This window comes from Castor canadensis, chromosome 17 (assembly GCF_047511655.1).
Source record: "Castor canadensis chromosome 17, mCasCan1.hap1v2, whole genome shotgun sequence".
In the NCBI taxonomy this organism is placed as follows: Eukaryota; Metazoa; Chordata; class Mammalia; order Rodentia; family Castoridae; genus Castor; species Castor canadensis.
The window spans coordinates 4,198,611-4,216,959 of record NC_133402.1 but is presented as its reverse complement, the minus strand read 5'-3'; the positions used below and the strand labels follow the sequence as shown (position 1 = coordinate 4,216,959).

At 55.1% G+C, this 18,349-nt stretch overlaps 1 protein-coding gene across 2 annotated transcripts in view; it reads right to left on the bottom strand.

Moving 5' to 3' along the window:
• Positions 1 to 1,885: 1,885 nt before the first annotated feature.
• Positions 1,886 to 18,349, bottom strand: part of Sec14l5 (SEC14 like lipid binding 5) — a 37,670-nt gene continuing 21,206 nt past the window's right edge. The window contains exons 6-17 of one of the 2 annotated variants that reach the window (XR_012443074.1): positions 17,703 to 17,871; positions 15,448 to 15,560; positions 13,732 to 13,921; positions 12,798 to 12,886; positions 12,647 to 12,717; positions 11,849 to 12,020; positions 11,266 to 11,400; positions 9,228 to 9,362; positions 8,628 to 8,855; positions 6,660 to 6,838; positions 4,958 to 5,596; positions 1,886 to 2,448 (exon numbers count right to left, since the gene is read on the bottom strand). Coding sequence is in view for 1 of the 2 variants with exons in the window: in XM_074058998.1 (XP_073915099.1) it covers positions 5,488 to 5,596; positions 6,660 to 6,838; positions 8,628 to 8,855; positions 9,228 to 9,362; positions 11,266 to 11,400; positions 11,849 to 12,020; positions 12,647 to 12,717; positions 12,798 to 12,886; positions 13,732 to 13,921; positions 15,448 to 15,560; positions 17,703 to 17,871 (1,590 nt within the window). In the remaining variant the exon portion in view is untranslated. Of the gene's footprint in view, positions 5,597 to 6,659; positions 6,839 to 8,627; positions 8,856 to 9,227; positions 9,363 to 11,265; positions 11,401 to 11,848; positions 12,021 to 12,646; positions 12,718 to 12,797; positions 12,887 to 13,731; positions 13,922 to 15,447; positions 15,561 to 17,702; positions 17,872 to 18,349 lie in introns of both variants that reach the window. The other variant, XM_074058998.1, reaches the window with a different exon arrangement.

The window sequence follows — 18,349 nt, the reverse complement described above, 5'->3', positions numbered from 1 at the left end:
GTTAGAGTATCAGTTAGGTGGGGTTTTTTTCCTATTGGCCGTGTATTTGCATGGCCTTAGATGAGCTGGACTGTTTTCCCCTTACTGGGGAAGAAAACAACCTTGAGAGCATTTTGTTTATCAGTCCTGTGGCAGATTTGTGAAACCCTGTATCTCTTCCTCAGGGTACATCCCTCTCAGGATGTAAGCATGTAGATTTATAACTCCCTGTCAGGGTGCAGGGCTCATGGGACTCTCCATGGGGGATGGGGCTACTCACTCATCTGCCTTAGGTCTCCAGACCCAACAAAAAGGAAGTTGAATTGTGCATCTGCACCTTGCATTGTGTTCTGAAAGGAATCCATGTCTCAGAGAACTGACTTGAGGGTTTCAAACTGTGCGTCCTCAGAGATTCCTTGGGAGAGGGTAGGGACCAGGGAAGGGGAACCAGGGGAGAAGTCCATCAGCCACAGCTGCCTCTGGCCTCCCTGGGAGCACCCAGCTCCTGTCCATCCAAGCCCTTCCCAGACTCTGCAGCAGCTGCTTGTGTCAAGACCTGTCCCAAGGTCACACCCCAAGGCAGCCTCTGAGCCACCAGGAAGCCTGTGCACTTTCTTCCCTCTTTGGTAAGGCTCCTGGAGGTCTCTGGGTAGGAGCAGGGATGAGTCAGACATCAGCAGGGACTCCAGGCTCTGAGCTGTTCCCAGGGCTCACTCCCCTTGGGAGCAGCCTTCCCCCAGGGCAGTTATTCCTGCTCCACACCCTTGGTGCCCAGAGTCAGCTCACTGTGCCTTTGAAACCTTTTCCCACGGCTCCAGAGACACCTGTGAAGTCACATGGAAAGATGGAACACCCTGGACAGAGGCAGGTGAGAGCTGTCTCCTCTCCCTTGATTGAATGTGGTGCCCACCACACAAAGGAGCCACACTCCCCGTGATCTCCCAGGTGACAGCCCCTGACCTGCAGCCCCACAAAAATGACCTTCTCAGAGTCCCGTGATGTACAATGTAGCCAACACCCCTGCTCTGTGCCCTGGGTGAGTCCTAGGGAAGGACATCAGGACAGTGGCTGTCCTGCACCATGGCGCAGGAAAGATGGTGCTCAGGGCTCTCACTTTCCTGAAGTTCCTGGATCCCAGCAGGTGGGATGTAGGGACCCACTCTCCAGAGCCAGGTCCTGGATCTGCAGAGTCACACCACTGACAAGCTGCAGATCTGCTTATATGCTATGCACATGCAAGGGCCCCCACTGTATCCCCCCAAGTCCAAGTGCACCCAGAACCTTAGACTGCAGCCTTCACCGGAATACAGGTGTTTGCAGAGGTCATTAGTTAGAGACCTCAAGCTGTCATACTGCCTAAACCCAATGACTAGTGTTTTTATAAAGAGGAGATATAAGTCTGTGAATGGTGGTGCACACTTGTCATGCCAGCACTTGGAAGGCTGAGGCGGAGGATCACCAGTTCCAGACTGGGATACATAGCAAGAGAAAAAAAAAAGAAAAGGAGACACAGGAAAGGGCAGGTGTTGGCAGGAATGTGATGTGGCCATAAGCCAAGGAATGCTGGAAGGAGTCTGCCCCAGAGCCTTCAGAGGGAGCATGGCCAGCAGACAGCTTGATCTGACCTCTGATCTCCAGAACCAGGAGGGAGGGGGCAGGTGACCAATTTCTGTCATTTTAAGCCCCCCAGCAGCCTGCAAAGCAAATATGTCTGAACTTTGGACATAAAAAGTGCGATGTGTCCCCTCCTCCCAACACACACACCAATCCCCAACACACACACCAATCTGCAACCCCTCAGGGCTGACTGAACCTTGCTGAGAATGTCATAGAGCCTTGAAACAACAGCTGAGAAATTCCCTTTAAGAAGCCTGGGGATCCCGCCAGGGTTTACAATAGAAGGATATCCAAATCTAAAGTGTTTAATGCTTGCAAAGAGACATCCTGTCTCACCAGCCAGGGACAGGCTTTGTTGAAAAGAATGGCAGACAGTATGCTTAGGAGAAGATCCATTGCCCAGAAGGGAGGGGGATTCAGACACATCAAACTCCGCTCATTTCAACATCTGGAGAAAATGTCCCCCTCCCTGGCTGAGGGGACATGGCTCAGAAAGACACTCTTTCAAACCAAAGGGCTTGTCTAGCAAGAGAGCAGTAGGGCAAGTCTGGTGGCTCCCCCAGTTCAGGGGAGCTGTGTCTTGACCTCACCGTTCTCTGGGTGTTGCCACCTCGCTGCAGTGTCATGGAAGGCAGCAGCCAGCATCCTCACAAGGGGCCGGCGTCTTTGGTTAGAAGCATTAGATAATTGTACTTTACAGCGCTGATCGGGCGCTTCCTGTGTGCTGAGGACTTGACGGCCATCCGGTCATTTTGTCCCACTGTGAGCCAGTGAGATAGGCACTGCTCTCCCCATGTTACAGAAGAGGAAACTGAGGCACAGCGGTGAAGTCACTGGCTTGAGGTTACACAGCTGGTGGAAGAAAGGCGGGGTTTTGAGCCCTGATCTCAACCCAACTGTCGCATTGCCATGGGACATTTCTGTCCTGGCCACAACAGATTGAGGAACAGGATGGAGAGAGAAACCCAAGCCAAGTTGCTCCCAGCCCTTGGGGCTGGGGAAATTTAAAGGCCAAAAGCTTGGCAGCCCCTTTCTTGGGGCTGTTTTTAATTTCACTCCCCTCCCAAAGAGATGCTTCAGAGACCCTCAGCCTGGGAGTACAAAGAAGACCCACTGTAGACGTTGGCTGGTGCTGTGGCCCAGCCCCTTTGTCCATGGAGGGACCAACTGCTTCTGGAAAGAATCTCAGGACTCCTAGCCCTATGGTCAACGTGGCCAAGGAGTGTGTTTGTTACGTGAGCAGGGTCAATCAGAGTCCTCGTGAGATGGGAATGTGACTTTCTCTTAGACACTGGAAACCTGTGGTCACAGGTTTGGCCTGCTGGCAGCTTCCATTCTCACCAGGTGGAAGGAAGCATGAGGCCAGTGTGCAAGATGCGGAGCCAAGAAGCCTAGGTGTAGTTGGGGGGCCTAAGGACATTGGGCTCCTGGATCCAGCCATACCTGTAGCAAGACCCACCCTCAGTCATCCCAAGTACAGGACCAGGGAATTCCTTTTGCTGCCCAAGCCACTTTAAGCTTATCTCAAGAAACTAGGCAGCGGCCTGAAGCTCTCTCACCTCTGCTGTTAAGGCCAGAGGTGGACAGCAGACCCTACTCTGGCATAAGCAGGTCCGGTTTATAAAAGGCCTTCACTGGCCCTGGTCAAATTTGAAAAATGCAGAGGCAGCCAGAATGGCTTGTCCCCAAATACATCTAGAGCCAGCAGCCACATGTAGCTTTTTTTTTTTTTTTTTTTTTGCGGTGCCAGGGCTTGAACTCAGTGGCCTACAGCCACTCCACCAGCCCTTTTTTTGGTAGTGGGTTTTGTTTTTTTTTTCCCTCCCGCCCACCCAATGTGGTGGGTTTTTTCGAGATAGGGTCTTGCAAACTATTTGCCTAGGTTGGCTTTGAACCTCAATTCTCCTGATCTCTGCCTCCTGAGTAGCTGGGATTACAGGCGTGAGCCACCAGCACCTGGCCAGCATGTAACTTGAAGAGCCAAGCTAGAAATTCATTTAAAGATCATTGAAAGTCTGACAAGTTGCTCTCAGCGATAAATGCCTACTGCCATGGGGCAGCCAGCTTTGAGACTGTCCCTCGAGTCTCTCTCCCTTCTCATGCACACACGAGCATGCACCTTGCTGGGGCGTGTAGCCCTGTGTGTCCTTCCCACACCTGAGAAGCAAAGTCTGCGGCAGCCTGAGAAGGACGTTGCTAAGAGCACAGCCCTTTTCTGCTGCTCTGGGATTGGGGCTGAGCTTGGCATGAAGTCAGTGCTGCCTATCCTTCTCCCAGCAGACTGAGCCACTATCAAGGTGACAATCCTGCTTATAAACCCAGCCTTGGGCCCAGTGTCTCTTCCAGAAATGATGCCAACTCTAAGCAATTGTACGCAGAACCACTCAGCCCTCAGGGGGAGCCCTGGCTGCTGACAGAGTGGTCAGTGGGGTGCCCCTAGGAGATGATGGGGTCGCTGGGGGTGGGGGGGGAGCCAGCGCTAGTTGGTGAGGTAGGGGACTGGAGTGGCTGGATCCAGTTGTACAGCAGTGTACAGCAGTGTGGCCTTCATGCAACAAATGCCTAAGGGAAGCCAGAAACCCTGATTTTTATGTGAAATGCCCCAATTTTTAAACCACTCTCTGGGCAAACAAAACATACTAAAGGCAGGCCGGAACTGGCAGCAGGCTGCCAGGCCTCGACCTCTGACCTGCTGTCTTTTGGGGGACCCAGAAAAGGAAAGGAAAAATGTCCTCAGGCCCCAAGGAGGCCCAAGACCCTTTCATATCCTAATAGGGGAAAGTCATGTCAATATTGAAGCCAGTTCCCAAGTCTATCCTTGATGCCATGCTGAGAGCCTGGATCCAGCCTTACCTGAAGCAAGCCCTCCTGAACTGGCCAAGTACAGCCATGAATGACTACCCTTTTGTGTTTACGCTACTAGGAAGTGGGTTTCATGTCTTAACAATCAAAACATGGTTATAATTAAATATCTCCCAGAGAGGGAAAGGGATCTGTAGAGAGGTATAGAGCCAGTCCATTGCTGCCTGGAAGATGGCAGAAGTCCTGGGTTTCTCCAGCCTTTTCATGTCTGGGTGATCAGGGTGGGGCCCTCCCAGCCAGACACTGGATAATGGATGTCCAGTGCAGGGCGGGCTGCTCCCAAGAGACAAAGCATTAACTCCTAACGTGCGGGGACACAGGGCACGGTGGATCAGATGCGCAGGGGCCAACCTGTCACTTCTGAGTGCCCAGCACCCTTTCCCCGTGCTTCTAGAAGGACCCCAATATCCCCGAAGGCAGCCTTTTCAACCCACGTGGCTGCCTCCCAGGCGTGATTGCACGCTGGCCAATCACTGCACTGCAGCCACCCCTGACTCACAGTGATTGGTCTGGCTTGGACACGTGACTGGTGCCCAATCAGAGTGCTCCATTTCCCAGGACGGTGATTGGCTCCAGCAGGGGCACGGCCCCCAGCAGGTTAAGAGGAGGCTCTGGGAGGTGGCTTGGAACCGTGGGGTGAGAGGTTCGCGTGTGCAGCAGCTGGGGGACAGGGAAGGCCTCCCACGAGTGAGGTCCCCAAGGGCGAAGGGTCCCCAGTGGTGATGTGTCCTCTCTGTGAACAAGGCTCACCCAGTAAGGAAGCCAACCCAGGGAGAGCACAGCAGGTGTTGAGAGGGGTCTGAGCCCTGGTGACACCCCGGGACCCGAGTCCAGGGAGACCGGCAGGTGACAGTCCCTTCCGTAAGTCCAGGCAGAGTTCCGTCTTCAACCCTAAGAGGTGCCGGGGGCAAGATCCCCGCCTCTGGCCCACACACCCCATCTCTGGCAGCAGGAAAGCCAGGGGCTCCAGGGGAAAGCCATGGCTTGTCACCCGGGACACTTCGGTGACGGTGACGGGCACTCGCGCTGCTATCTGGAGAGCAGGGAGCTGCTGCGGGACTGGCCGGAGGACGACGAGGTGGCGGCGCTGAGCTGGGAGAAGCGGCTGGTGCAGGATTCCAGGCTGGACATGGAGCCCCTGGGGAGAAAGGGCGCGGCACCCGTTACCTCCCTGTCCCAAAGCTGTCGGTGCTGCAAATGAGGCCCCAGGGCTCCTTCTGCAAGCCTGCTGCCCGCTCCAGGGCCCGGCCAAGTGCACAGGGAGAAGCTCGTGACGCCATGGAGAGCACAGACCCAGCCTCCCACGGGCCACTCTGAGGCCTGACCTGGGGCTCTAGCATGACCCAGAAGGCTTAGCCTGGGGACACCTAGCCTCAGCCTCTCTCCTATTTGATCTCTGCAGTCAAACCTGGTCTCCATGCCAGCGCTCGGGAAGTTGAGGGAGGAGGACCAAGAGTTCAAGGCCAGCAGCCAGACCCTGTCTCAAAAACCAGTGGTTCATGACACCTGTCTTCCTAGTACCGCCAAAATAAATAAATAAATAAATAAGCTAGATGGCCTTGAAGAAATTGCCTGTGCCCGTCCTGAGATCCTCTGCTTCACTTCTGAGCGCCTAACGTATGCCCTGGAGACCGGCAGGCTCTCCCCAACCATTTCACCCTCACAACGCAGGAGCCCCAGTCATTCCCATTAAACCCACAGGACTTAATGGGCTCAAGAGAGGTGAAGTGACTTCCCTGAGGTCACACAGCAGCCAGAGACTTACCTGTCTTTCTAAAAGCAACAACTTGCAGACAGTTGCCTAAAGCACTGCTCTAAGTATATTCTTTTTGTGGGAATGGAACCTAGCGCCTTGCCTATGCTAGGCAAGTGCTCTACCACCCAGTTACCCACCCAGCCTAGAATATTCTGGAATGTTCTAGGAGCAAGGGGCGGCCCAATCAGCAGGCTCTCTTCCCCCTGCCCCTCCCCAGCTGGTACCAGGGCTGCACTTGCAGGGAAACCTCTGCTGCTGAAGGGGGGGCTCAGGGCATAGTACCCTACTCTCTTTCTCACTCTAAGGGGCTCCTCTGAGTCCCTGCATAAGTCAGCAATGCCCACACTGAGCTCCCCGCCACCAAGAAGCTGGCCCAGCAGAAGGGTGGGATGCCCCCCCCCACTGCAGTCAGTCAACAATCACAGGAGATGGGAGGTCTGCCCACCTGAAGTCCTCAGACGCCAGCACCTCGCAGTAGTAGAGGAGTTTGCACCTGGGGCCGGGGCTGTGCAGCACCGTCAGGACGTCGTCCACACCGGGGAGGCTGCAGGCCACACTGCCTGGGGAGCTGTACATCTGCCACTGGAGCAGGTAGACGCCCGGCCACCGCGTCACATGGGAGCCCTGGAACACAACAGCTGTGCCTGAGGCCTGGTCTCGGGACAGAGTGGGGGTGAGGCTTCAGTGTGCTTCTTGTGGCCAGGCCTGGAAAACAGGGCTCTTTCCCCTCAATGCCCCTCTCCAGTTCCCGCAGCAGACTCTCCTGGGGGAAACTCTGAAGCTGTCCTTGCTGTGGTCACCATGTCCCAAGGGCTAGGACCTCCCACTTAACCTGGGTAAGGTGAGGCCTGGGTGGGGTGCAGAGGGCAGAGGCGGGGCTTGGGGGGCATCTGCTGCTGAGTGGGGTCTGCAGCCCGAGGGGTTCAGAAGAGGATCAGGGGCAGGCGGGGGTGGGGGAGTTTGTGGAAGGTCGGCGGTGTGGGAAGTGTTGGGGTGTTCAATGGCACTGTGGGGGGCCGGTTGAGATGAGCCAAACGTCATGCTCCACAGAGCCTTGGGTGGGCTCTGCTCCCTCCATGTGGGGGGGGGTCTGTGTGAGCGCAACTCTGGCCTCATGGAGAACGCAGGGGCAGCAGGGGTGGCTCATGTCCATCACACATTCAAGTTCTGCCCTTGACCTTCAGTTTTTCCATCACTGCCGATACCAGACTGACACCAGAATAACGGGGGGAGGGGAGGCGGTGGATTCCAGGTCTCTTGCCCCAGGCTTTGGAGTCACCCGGCCTGGGATGGGGGCAACATGCATCTGTGACAAGTGTCCTAGGACATCCTGAAGCTGGGGTCCCAGATCTGCCCACCACCCCCAGGACCTTAGCACCTCCCCTCCCATCCAAATCTTCCGTCCCTCCACAACTCACTCTGCCCCTTTCCTAAGCCTTCTCCAACTTAGTTGCTGCCATTCCTTCCATGGGGCAAATTGCCTCTCACTCGCTCCACACCCAGCTACCCCCACGGCCATCTTCTGTAATGAAGCAGGGAACTCAGACTTCAAATCCCAATACCCTCTCTTTCCTGCATAAGTTGGTGTGGTAGGGCTGCATGGTGTCCCCCAAAACTCACGTCTACCTGTAACTTCAGAATGTGACCTTATTTGGAAATAGGATTTTTGCAGTTAAGGATTTAGGGTTGGCCCTAAACACAGTAAGTGGTGTTCTTGTAAAAGGAAAGAGAGGGGATTGGAAACAGAAGAGACTAACACATACAACTGGGCATGGTGGTGCACACCTGTAATCCCAGCTACCTGAAAAGCAGGGCAGGAGGATCTGGAGTTCAAGGCCAGTGTGGGCAAAGTTAGCAGAGGCCCTCTTTCAAAATCAAAAGGGCGGAGGGCATGGCTCAAGTGGTAGAGCAACTGCCTAGCAGTGTGAGGCCCTTGGTTAATCCCCAGTATCACAAAGAAAGAGAGACAGACAGACAGAGGACAGAGCCCTGCAAGGACAGGGCAGAGACTGGAGTGGCCCATCCACAAGCCAAGGAAGGCCAAGCATTGTCAGGAGCACTGGAAGCTGGAGAGAGGAAGAAGGACCTTCCTCCAGCCCCACAGGAGCCTGGCACTGTGACACCCTGAGCTTGGCTTTGCGACCTCCTCAACTTCAAGACAAAAAGCCACCAGTAGGTGGTACTTTGCCCAAGCAGCAGGAAGCTGTTACGATAGATCTGTTACGATTCCCCTCACTGCGGTGGGGAAACTGAGGCTCCTGGCCCAGCGCTCTCCCCCAGCACCATGAGCCCGTCAGCACAGAGCCTCTTCCTGTCTCCCTGCCACCCTGGCTGCCCTGTGGCAGCTGAGCACCTGTGCCATAGACACTGTGTGTCTGTCGCCCCTGCCGTTTTGCAGGGACCCTTTGCTCACCTGGATGCTCTGCCCTTCCCGGCAGACAAGGGGCGCCTCCACGCGGCTGTAGTCCGTGCCCAAGACCCAGCCTTTGTCGATCAGCTGCCCGCTGGCCCTGGCTCCAGGCTCCCGGGGCCCTGGCTTGGGCGCCTGCTTGGCATGGTACAGGCTGAATACCACGTCACCTCGCAGGATGTCAAAGTCCCAGGTGATGACTGACTCGCCTTCCAGAATCTCCACCGCCACCTGCGTGGGGACAGGAGAGGTGGGAGAGTCCCAGAGGCTAGGGGACGTTGAGGACATACTGTGGGCGCCCACCAGGGCCTCCCTCCTTGGGCCACACACTCGGCTCCCTGTGGGCAAGGTGGGCTGCTAAGGCTCCTGTGGTCCCCTCCCAATATTGCTCTAGACAAATGGACCCACCTCTCTCTGAAAGACCCGGGTCACCCTGGGATGACCAATGGGTGCCCAAGACGTGAGGGCACAGAGAGCCGGCTGCTTACCTCTGGGCAGGGCTGTCCTGTGGCCATCACTATAGCCAGAGCTCCCGCTATGGGGTTCCTCCCACACCCACCCAAGTCCCCACTCCAGCCAGGGTCCCCCAGGCCAGGCCAGCACCTCGTGGGGGGCCCCTCGGAGCACACTGGCCGAGTGGTAGGTCTCACTCCACTGCTGCAGCTGGTCTGCCTGCTCCTGCTCCTCCTCTGTCAGGTAGAGGGACTTGGGGACCAGCCCTCCTTCAGGGACATTACACTGGGGGAGTCAAAGGCAAAGAGGGTGGCAAGTCAGGGTTGTCAAGCTTAGCTTAGCTGGTGTCCTGTGAGCCCTGAAACAGAATGGTGTGATCCCTAGTGAGCTGCACAGTGGCTCCCATGGCCTGTTTAAACCCTAGAAGCAGCAACGAGGCAGGACTTGTTATTCTGCCCATTTTGCAGAAGAGGGCAACGGAGCTCAGAAAGGTTAAGCCACTTGCTTGAGGTCACACAGCCGAGACTGGCAGAACCAGAGCACAAAATCAGGCGTGTCGGACCCCTGCGCCCATTCTATTATAGTGCTGGCTAGGCTCCAGGGCCTCTTCCACACCTGTACCCCACAATTGCCACCCTCAGCAGTGGGGTCAGAGCAGTCAAGGGACTAGGCAATCCTGTAGATTTCCCAAACCAAAGCTGCCCTGGGTGGCTGGGCCTTGATAGACCCTCTGCCACCACCAAATGATTTTCCCAGTTCACTTTGCAAAAAAAACAAGGATTAAAACAGCAACATGGCTGCCCACTGTCCCTCAGGAAGTCGCTCTCAGGGTCCCAGCCCTGTTCCCCCCAAATAAATCCTGCGTATGTATCGTGGGCAGAGAGACTAGGCGAGCCTGGCTGAGGGCCTGTGGAGCCTCTGAGCTTGCTGCTCAGGATTTCTACTGGGAAGAGATCACCCACTGATGCCCCGGGATGACAGACCAGGGACGCAGGGTCACCCTGCTAGGAGGCAAGAAAGTGGTCTGGACGCCGCCTCCCATTGAAGCAGCGGCCTGATGAGCTGTGGTTGGGCTGAGTCCCTTTGGGAATGCTGGTTCCCTGCCACAGAAGGCACCAGGAGGGCTGTGTAGGATCACAGGAGGATCACAGGGTGGGTCAGCCTCTGCCTGGCCGAGTCTCTGGAAAATTCTGTTTCCCTTGCTATGGTTTTTGCTTTTGTGTTTTATTTGATTACTTATGTTTGGATCTTTTGTGACAGTTTGTAGCCTAGAATTCTTTTGTGGTACTGAGATTTGAACTCAGGGCTTTGCCCTTGTTAGGCAGCTGCTCTACCACTTGAGCCATACCCCAACCCCTTTCACTCTGGTTATTTTGCAGATCAGGTCCAGGCTGACCTGCACTGTTGTGATCCTTCTAGTTTTCATTTTTCACCGTCACTGGGATGGCAGGCATGACCACTGTGACCAGTTATTGGTTAAGATGGGGTCTTGTGGACGATTTCCCCAGGCGGGCCTAAAACTATGATCCTCCCAATCTCAACCTCCCAAGTAGCTGGGATTACAGGCATGAACCATGTACGTGGGTGCCTGGCTTGGCATGGAACTCTTTTTTTTTTCCAGTGCAGACCCAGGGCATTGAGCATGCCAGGCCAGCGCTATACCACCCAGCTCCTTCCCCAGTCTTGGCTGGGAACTCTTGATCCTCCTGCCTCCACCTCTGGAATGCTGGGATTACAAATGTGCACCACCTGCCCCACTCACTCGCTATGTTCAAAAGAACCAAAGTAAGGCCCTGCCGCAAAAGATGTCACCTCTCTTGGTGCAGCAGTTGTTTTTTTGGGGTTTTTTTGTTGTTGTTGTTTTGTTTTGGTGAGACTACAGTTTGAATTCAAGGCTTCATGCTTGAGCCACACCTCCAGGCCATTTTGTTCTGGTTATTCTGGAGATGGGGGTCTCATGAATATTTGCTCAGGCTGGCCTCGAACCACGATCCTCCCAATCTCAGCCTCCAACAAATAGCTAGGATTACAGGTGTGAGCCACTGGCACCTGGCCCAGCATGCCCATCCCAAGTGAAAGCATGTAGGGGGCACCCAAGGGGACCTTTCCTTGTCAGCTCTCACAACCCCAGGAGTCCTGACTCCCACCCCTGCCTGTCCCTCCCGGGGCTGGGGACCAGCAACCTCACCACACTCTCTCCTCCCAGGAAGTCGGGGATGACATCCTTGTCCAGGTAATCCACCAAGCCGCCGGGGCCCTGGTAATTGCTGCCGCTGTAGATAAGGAACTTGCGCCTGGTGTTCTCGTGGATGAAGGGGCTGATCTGGGGCCGAGTGGGGGAGGCGAGGCGGGATGCAGGCATTATTGAGAAGGGACTCAGATGACACAGAACGGATCATTTTACAGTGCACCATCCAGTGGCGCTTCCCCACCCCATCCCCCACCCCTGAACTGGGGCTTGAACCCAGAGCTTCAAGAGTGCTGGGCCCGCGCTCTACCACTGGAGCCACGCCCTCAGCCCAACATGGCCTCAGACTCCTGCCTCCTGAGTAGCTGGAGCTACAGGCGTGTGCCACCACGCTGGCTTTTTTAGCACATGCAGGATGTCATGCAACCATCCCCTCAAGCCAGTCTCAAGATATTTTCATCACCCCAAAAGGAAACCCCACACGTACTTCTCCTCCCCCCATGAATCTGTGGGTTTGCCTGTACTGGAAATCCCCTGTAAAGGAGTCACCCACACATGGCCACGCCCAGGCTCCCACTGTTACCAGCGTCCAGAGCACAGGGAAGACTCGGGGCGCCCGCACGATGAGCAGGCGGCCCAGGGTCTCCGGGTAATTGCCCTCCACCACCTCGATCATGTGAAGGAGGGCCTTCACGCCCGGCCGCCACAGGTGCCGCATGTTGAGGCCCTCCAGATCCAGCAAGCAGGTCCAGGAGCTGTAGTGACATGGGCTCCTGTGCTCCACCTGGCTCTGCCACCTTCCAGGGCCCCCATCACCCTCCCTGGGGACTTGGGGTGGACAGGGAGGTTTGGGGGGGCAGGGCTGGGTGCAGAGGGGCCTTTCTCAGATCCTGCTCTGGAGCCCAGGCTGGCTTGGCACTCAGACCCTCCTGCCTCAGCCTCCCGTGTGCTGGGATTACAAGGGTGAGACACCATCCAGCTCAACAGTTGTCATTTTTGATAATCCTCTTAAAACCCAACTCTACAAAGGAGGGCAGCTGCAGCCCAGAAAGACCCATTCTTATGGGGGTGATGCCACGGTCGGGCTGGAATGGAAATATTTGGAGGGAGACAGAGGGTCACTGGCTGGGCCAAGACACGTGGAAGATCGGTCTGCCCAGGAGACAGGTCAAGGTAGAGCGCAGGTCAGGTCTCAGAGAGCCAAGGGAAGAAGGCTGTGCAGCACCAGGCAGGGCCCCATCCCTAGATGGGGACTCAGTGTCCCCTTCCTCACCAGATCGCCGTGAGAATTAAGTGGCCAGCCCCCTGGCGTGGCGTCCATGCACATTATACACTAGTGGTCAGGAATCAAGGGGACTCTGTTCCCAGCCCACGTTCTTACCTGATGGGACGACCAAACTGCCTTGTGTTCCCTTCGCACCTCTTCTGTCCTTCCTCGTTGACAGAAAGAACCTGGAAGGGACAGGCCATGCTGCCCGATCTGCTGAGCCTCCCCACTCCAGCTCCCGGCTCCAGGGAGGCCCCTGACTCACATGTTGCAGCAGTGCCTCTTCCCCCACCGCCTTCATCAGGCCCTTTGTGTCCATCTGGCCCAGACGCAGGATGTAAAGGGGACGACCATCTTTGCAGGTGGGCGGGTGGAACAAACAGAAGGGACACTGTGTTTAGAAGGATGACAGGTGCCACCCACGAGAACTTCACGTCCTCAGAGAAGTCAGCCTGGGGCTCTCCCAGGCCCAGTCCATCCCTGCCTGCTTGCAGAAGGGGCTGGTACCCCCCTCGTACCCCACTCGTGAAAGACAGAACACAGAGCGCTCAGCAAACATGACAAAGGAGACACGGGTGGGGGCGTGTGAGAAAGCTCTGCACCATCTTGGCTTTTCTGCTAACCTAAAACTGTTTCAAAATCAACAGTTCACTTTTAAAATGTTTGAAGGAGGAGATGATGGTCTGGGGGGAGTGGCTCAAGTGGCAGAGCACCCACATAGCAAGCATGAGACCCTGAGTTCAAACCCCAGTGCTGCCAAAAAGAAAAAAACAAAAACAGGGGGCAGAAATCAGAGTGATCCTGCCACAGCCAAGGAGCACCTGGGGCCACCAGCACCTGGAAGAGGCTGGAAGGCCTCTCTCTGGAGCTTTCAGGGGGCGCTCAGCACTACAGACACCTTGATTTCAGACTTCAACCTCCAGGATGGACAGTACATTTCTGGAATTTTAAGCCACCCAGTTTGGGGTAATTTGCCCTGGCTGCCCCCGAGCCCTAGGAAATGCATACAGCATTGACACAGCTGTGACATGCATTAGCCCAAAGTCTATTCTGGTTCTCCCTTCTTCGTAGCTGGATGACACTTTGCAAGCCTCTCCAGATGCCCCAAGAGCCAAAAGGACAGCTGACATGTCAGCAAGGGCAGGGTGGGTCATTCAGTGACCTCGGTGCCTGGCACGTTGCAAAGAGGGAGGATGTACCTATGTCCTGGTAGTGCCAGCCCCCTGCGTAGAACTCCTGCAGAGCGGCTGGGGGCCGCCAGGTCTGCAGCAGAAGGTCCACCTGGTGCTGCTTCCGCCAGCTCAGGGACTGGCACAGCATCTCCCGGGCCTTGTCCAGGTGGAAGTCTCGTGCCCGCAAGAACCGGAGGATGTGCTCATCCTTAGGGATCTGAGAGTCAAGAGACAGGAAAAGGCCACAGAATGGTGTCCCCAACCCAGCAGATAAAACAACAGAAACCAGCCTCCCATCTATCTGCAAAACCCGGAGCTGTGAACAGGAGCACAGAGCAGAGCAAGCACAGGTGGTAATTGGCCTCACCATGCATTTCGGTACCCAGCGTTCCTGAGTAGCCCCTCCCCCTCTTTCTTTCTCCCCAGTGTGTCATTTGTGCAAAACCAGCCCCTATAAAGGGGGCCCTTTCTGAACAGCTCACTTCAAGCCAGATGCTGTTCTAAGGGGCTCAGCCTTCGTGACTTCCTCTGGAAGTTGCCTACTGCCATGGTCCCCATTCTGCAAATGCAGAAAAGAGCAGACAGTTGTCTCTCCCTCGCCTGCCCCACAGTGCGGGTAGAGCTGCAGGCAAAGTTCACACTGGGGCCTCGGTGCAGGGCGCATATCCATGCTCCCAGCTTAGGGTCTAAAGGCGAAACCCGCAGACAGAAATTGTCCTCATAAGGTCCCAGAGTACAGGAGAGCACACATGGTCCCGTGAACATGGAGCCATACAGCAGTGACTGTCAGCTGTGTCCCCAGGGGACACTGGGGCCATCTGGGGTTATCATGGGTGGGGGAGCTGCTGGTATCTAGTTAGTTGGAAACCGGGGATGCTGTCCAGTGACCCACAATACACAGGACAGCTCCCCCTCCCCCACTATAAAGAATGGCCCAGCCCCAAATGTCACAAGTGTGAAGGAAGAAAAAGATGGAGGATTAGACACAGCCAGCACTTCCCTGTGGCTCCATGAACCTGAAACAAAATATTAGGTGCCTGACTGCAGGGGGAGGTGGTGGCAGAAAGGCAAGGAGACCAGGGCAAACCACAAGTACTGAATGTTAGATTTTTAAAAAGAAACAAAGGACCCCAACAGAGAGAGCAAGCAAATGTCCCTAGTGTCAGGGTGAAAACCCCGACACAGAAATGCCCTCAGCATGTGTTATAGATACACAGGACAGAAGAAAAGCAAATGCAGCCAGGTGTGGTGGAGCACACCTGTAATTCCAGCTAACTGGGAGGCTGAGGTAGGAAGATCTTTTTGTGTGTGTGTGTTACTGGAGTTTGAACTCAGAGCCTATGCCTTGATCCACACCACCAGCCCTTTTTTTGTGTTTGTGATGTATTTTTTTTTTCACATAGGGTCTCCTGAACTATTTGCCCTGGCTGACTTTGAACTTCAGTCCTCCTGATCTCTGCCTCCTGAGTAGCTAGGATTACAGGTGTGAGCCACCAGTGCCCAGCCAGGTAGGAGGGTCTTGAGTTTGAGGCCAGCCCAGACAAAGTTAGTCTCAAAAACAAAAGAAAAACAAAAGGGCTGGGGGCATGGCTCAAGAGATAGAGAGCTTGTGTTCTGTGTGTGTGGTGCTGGGTTGGATTCCCAGTGCCGCAAAAATAAAGTCAAATAAAATCACTGCAGGAGCTCATTTAGTTTACCTCTCCAGTGCCTCGCTGACTCCTCTCCTTGGACCCCTGCACTCACCTTGCCTTTGTGGGTCTCCTGAAGCCAGTGCCGGAGCTGGACCAGGCAGCTCTCCTGCATGGGGGTGAGATGGCCCAGGCACCTCTCGATGTAGTCCGCGTCCAGCTTGTCCCCTTGGGGGAGAAGGGACATTTCAAGCACCTTCTGTTACCCTCACTTGTTCACTGGCTATCTCAGTTCTGAGCTGGGCTGTGGCCCATGTCCCCAGACAACACCACTGCCACTTCACTGTGGGAAATGATTTCTCTTTGACCCTCAAAGAGAAGTTCCCTGCTTCTGGAATGATCTAAGACACTAACAATATGAGCTACCCTTCACGGCGTGCTCACAACAGGACCGGACTCTGTGTTCTCCTAACGCTCTGGGAGGCAGGGTCACTGTTGTCCCCCCTGCAATGAAGACTGAACAGGAGGCTTGGAAGGTGGAGTCTCACAAATGAGCAATGCAGACTGTGCCCAGCATAAAGGAGGTGTCCAGTCAGGCATGGTGGTTCACACCTGTAATCCCAGCATTTGGGAGGCTGAGCAGGAGGATCTCAAATTCAAGGCCAGCCTGGACTACACAGTGAGATCCTGTCTCAAACAAAGGGGGAGGGAGTTCATCGTTACCAGTCCCCTTCTTTTTTTTTTTCTTTTTTGTGGTATTGGGGTTAGTGCTTGCAAGGCAGGCACTCTGTCATGTGAGCCACTCTGCCAGCCCCTCCTCAGCCTTCTTTTGGGATGTGAGGCTTAGGGGAGACAGAACCGTGGCCCCACAACACAGCCATGCCATCTACTTGGGGCCTGGGAACTGCATGCACTCTCCCCACTATGCAATCCTGGCTCATACAGTCAGGCTTTTTGGGGTCAGTGTGTCACCAGCCTGCAGAGGCCAGGTTGACCTGGACCCTTAAGCATTAAGGCAAGAGATGATGGCACCCACAGCATCCTGGCATCTCAGCCAGGATGGAGAAGTGACACAGAGCAGTAGCACTGGCAGGCAGAGCAACTTCTTTGTGGGCAGATGAGTTGCTGACTAAAGACCAGCAAGCAGCAGTGCTCATGGTCCTCCAACCCAGGCAGAGGCCAGAAGACATCTAGGTAAACTGAGGCAAGGGTATGTACATGTGGTCAGAGGTGGAGCGTCTGGAGAGGAGGAGGGGGCAGGAGGAAAACACCAGGGAGGCAGGCGCGGGCAGGTGGGAAAGCACAAAGGCCCAGTGATTCAGAACAGGGAGAGGGGCCGGGCTGCGCCTCCCGGCTCGCCACCCCGAGTGCCAGCACTGCTGATGCGCAGCACAGGCAAGAAGGGAGGAAAAATCTGAGCAGAATGGGAAAGGGACAGGGCAGGAAGCCACAGACGCCACACCCAGGACACACGGTGACACGAGGGCACTGCAATCACAAACAAAGTGCATGTGCAACAGTTGCCGGCCAGTGCACACAGTCGGTGCAGAATAAATACTTGCTGCATGAATGAATTGTGTGCTCCCTACGCACGGTGCCAGAGGTAGCATTAGTGGGTTGTGCAGTCACCAAAGCAGGACAGGCAGGTCTCTACACACCGGGGGCCCAAAAGGAAAAGCAGTGTCAACATGAGGACGTCACGTGATGGCTAACTGGGCTTAGAGCCCGTGCAGGTTTGTGTCCCACCTTTGGGAATTATTTGTTTGCGTTTAGCAATATATTGAGAGCATTTTCCAGGGCAAGAAAAGACTAAACTGTGTCAAAGAGCTAATTGCCTTAATATGCAAAGAGCTGTTACAAACCAAGAAGAAACTGATGGGCAAATACAGAAAGAAGGATGAAGGACAGGGACAGGGATTCACCAAAGAAAGGAAAACAGTCTCTAAACATGAGATCAATCTCTTTTTGCTTCTTTTCTTCAATACTGGGATTTGAACTCAGGGCTTTACACTTGCTAGGCAGGAACTCTACCACCTGAGCCACAGCTCCAGCTCCTTACTTCCTACTTTACGCCCTCCAAGGACTTTGACTTTTTCCTACCATGATCATATCATTTGAAATGGTAATAAGGCCAGGGCAAAAGGTATCTGAGGTCAATTTCTGATCTAGAAATAAACCAGCTCTGGGCTCAGGCCAGAAAAGAAGCAGCCAGCAGAGGGAGGAAGCAGAGGAGAGGGGTCCAGACCTGGTCCCTGCCCAGGGGTCTGCAGCAGCTTTCTCCTCCTCTCCGGGAACGAGAGGACACCACAGGCTTCCTAGCACTGTGGAGCAAAGGTGCAGACCTGGCCGCCACCAGCTGCAGCCACCTACCCTCAGCGCCAACCACCTCTGGAGCAGGACCTGGCTCCCTGCTGGTGCTGCTGGCCTCCAGGGCGCTGCGGAAAGCCTCCTCCTGGACAGGGACAGGCGTCCAGCGGGGAACATGGCAGGTGCCCTGGGAGATGAGCTCGCTCAGGTAATGCTCCATCACCTCCTTGCCCTGGAACCAAGACAGAACCAAGATGCATCACTGCCAGACAGCTCCGCAGGGTGGCTCAGATCCCAGCCTGGGGCAGGTACGGAGCGGCCACGAGGTGGCCAGTATGAATGGAGAAGGCTGTGAGTGTCAAATGCGCACAGATTTCACCACAGCGTGGAGGGAACACTGAGAACAGCTCGGTGTTACGCTGGTAACAAGGTAGGTAAAATGGTTACTGAAGTTAACTTTGCCTATTTTATTACGGGAATAGGCTGCTCCCCAATGATGGCTCTGAGGGCTTTAAACCTAACAGTAATTATTATTAATTATTAATTATTATTTTGCAGTTGTAGGGATGGAACCCAGGGCCTCATGCATGCTAGGCAAGCGCTCTGACACTGAGCTACACCCCCAGCTGAAGTGACAATTTAACCAGGAAAAAGCACCTCAGAATGTCCCTCGGTCCATGGAGCTCACTACACGAGTCCCAACATCTCAG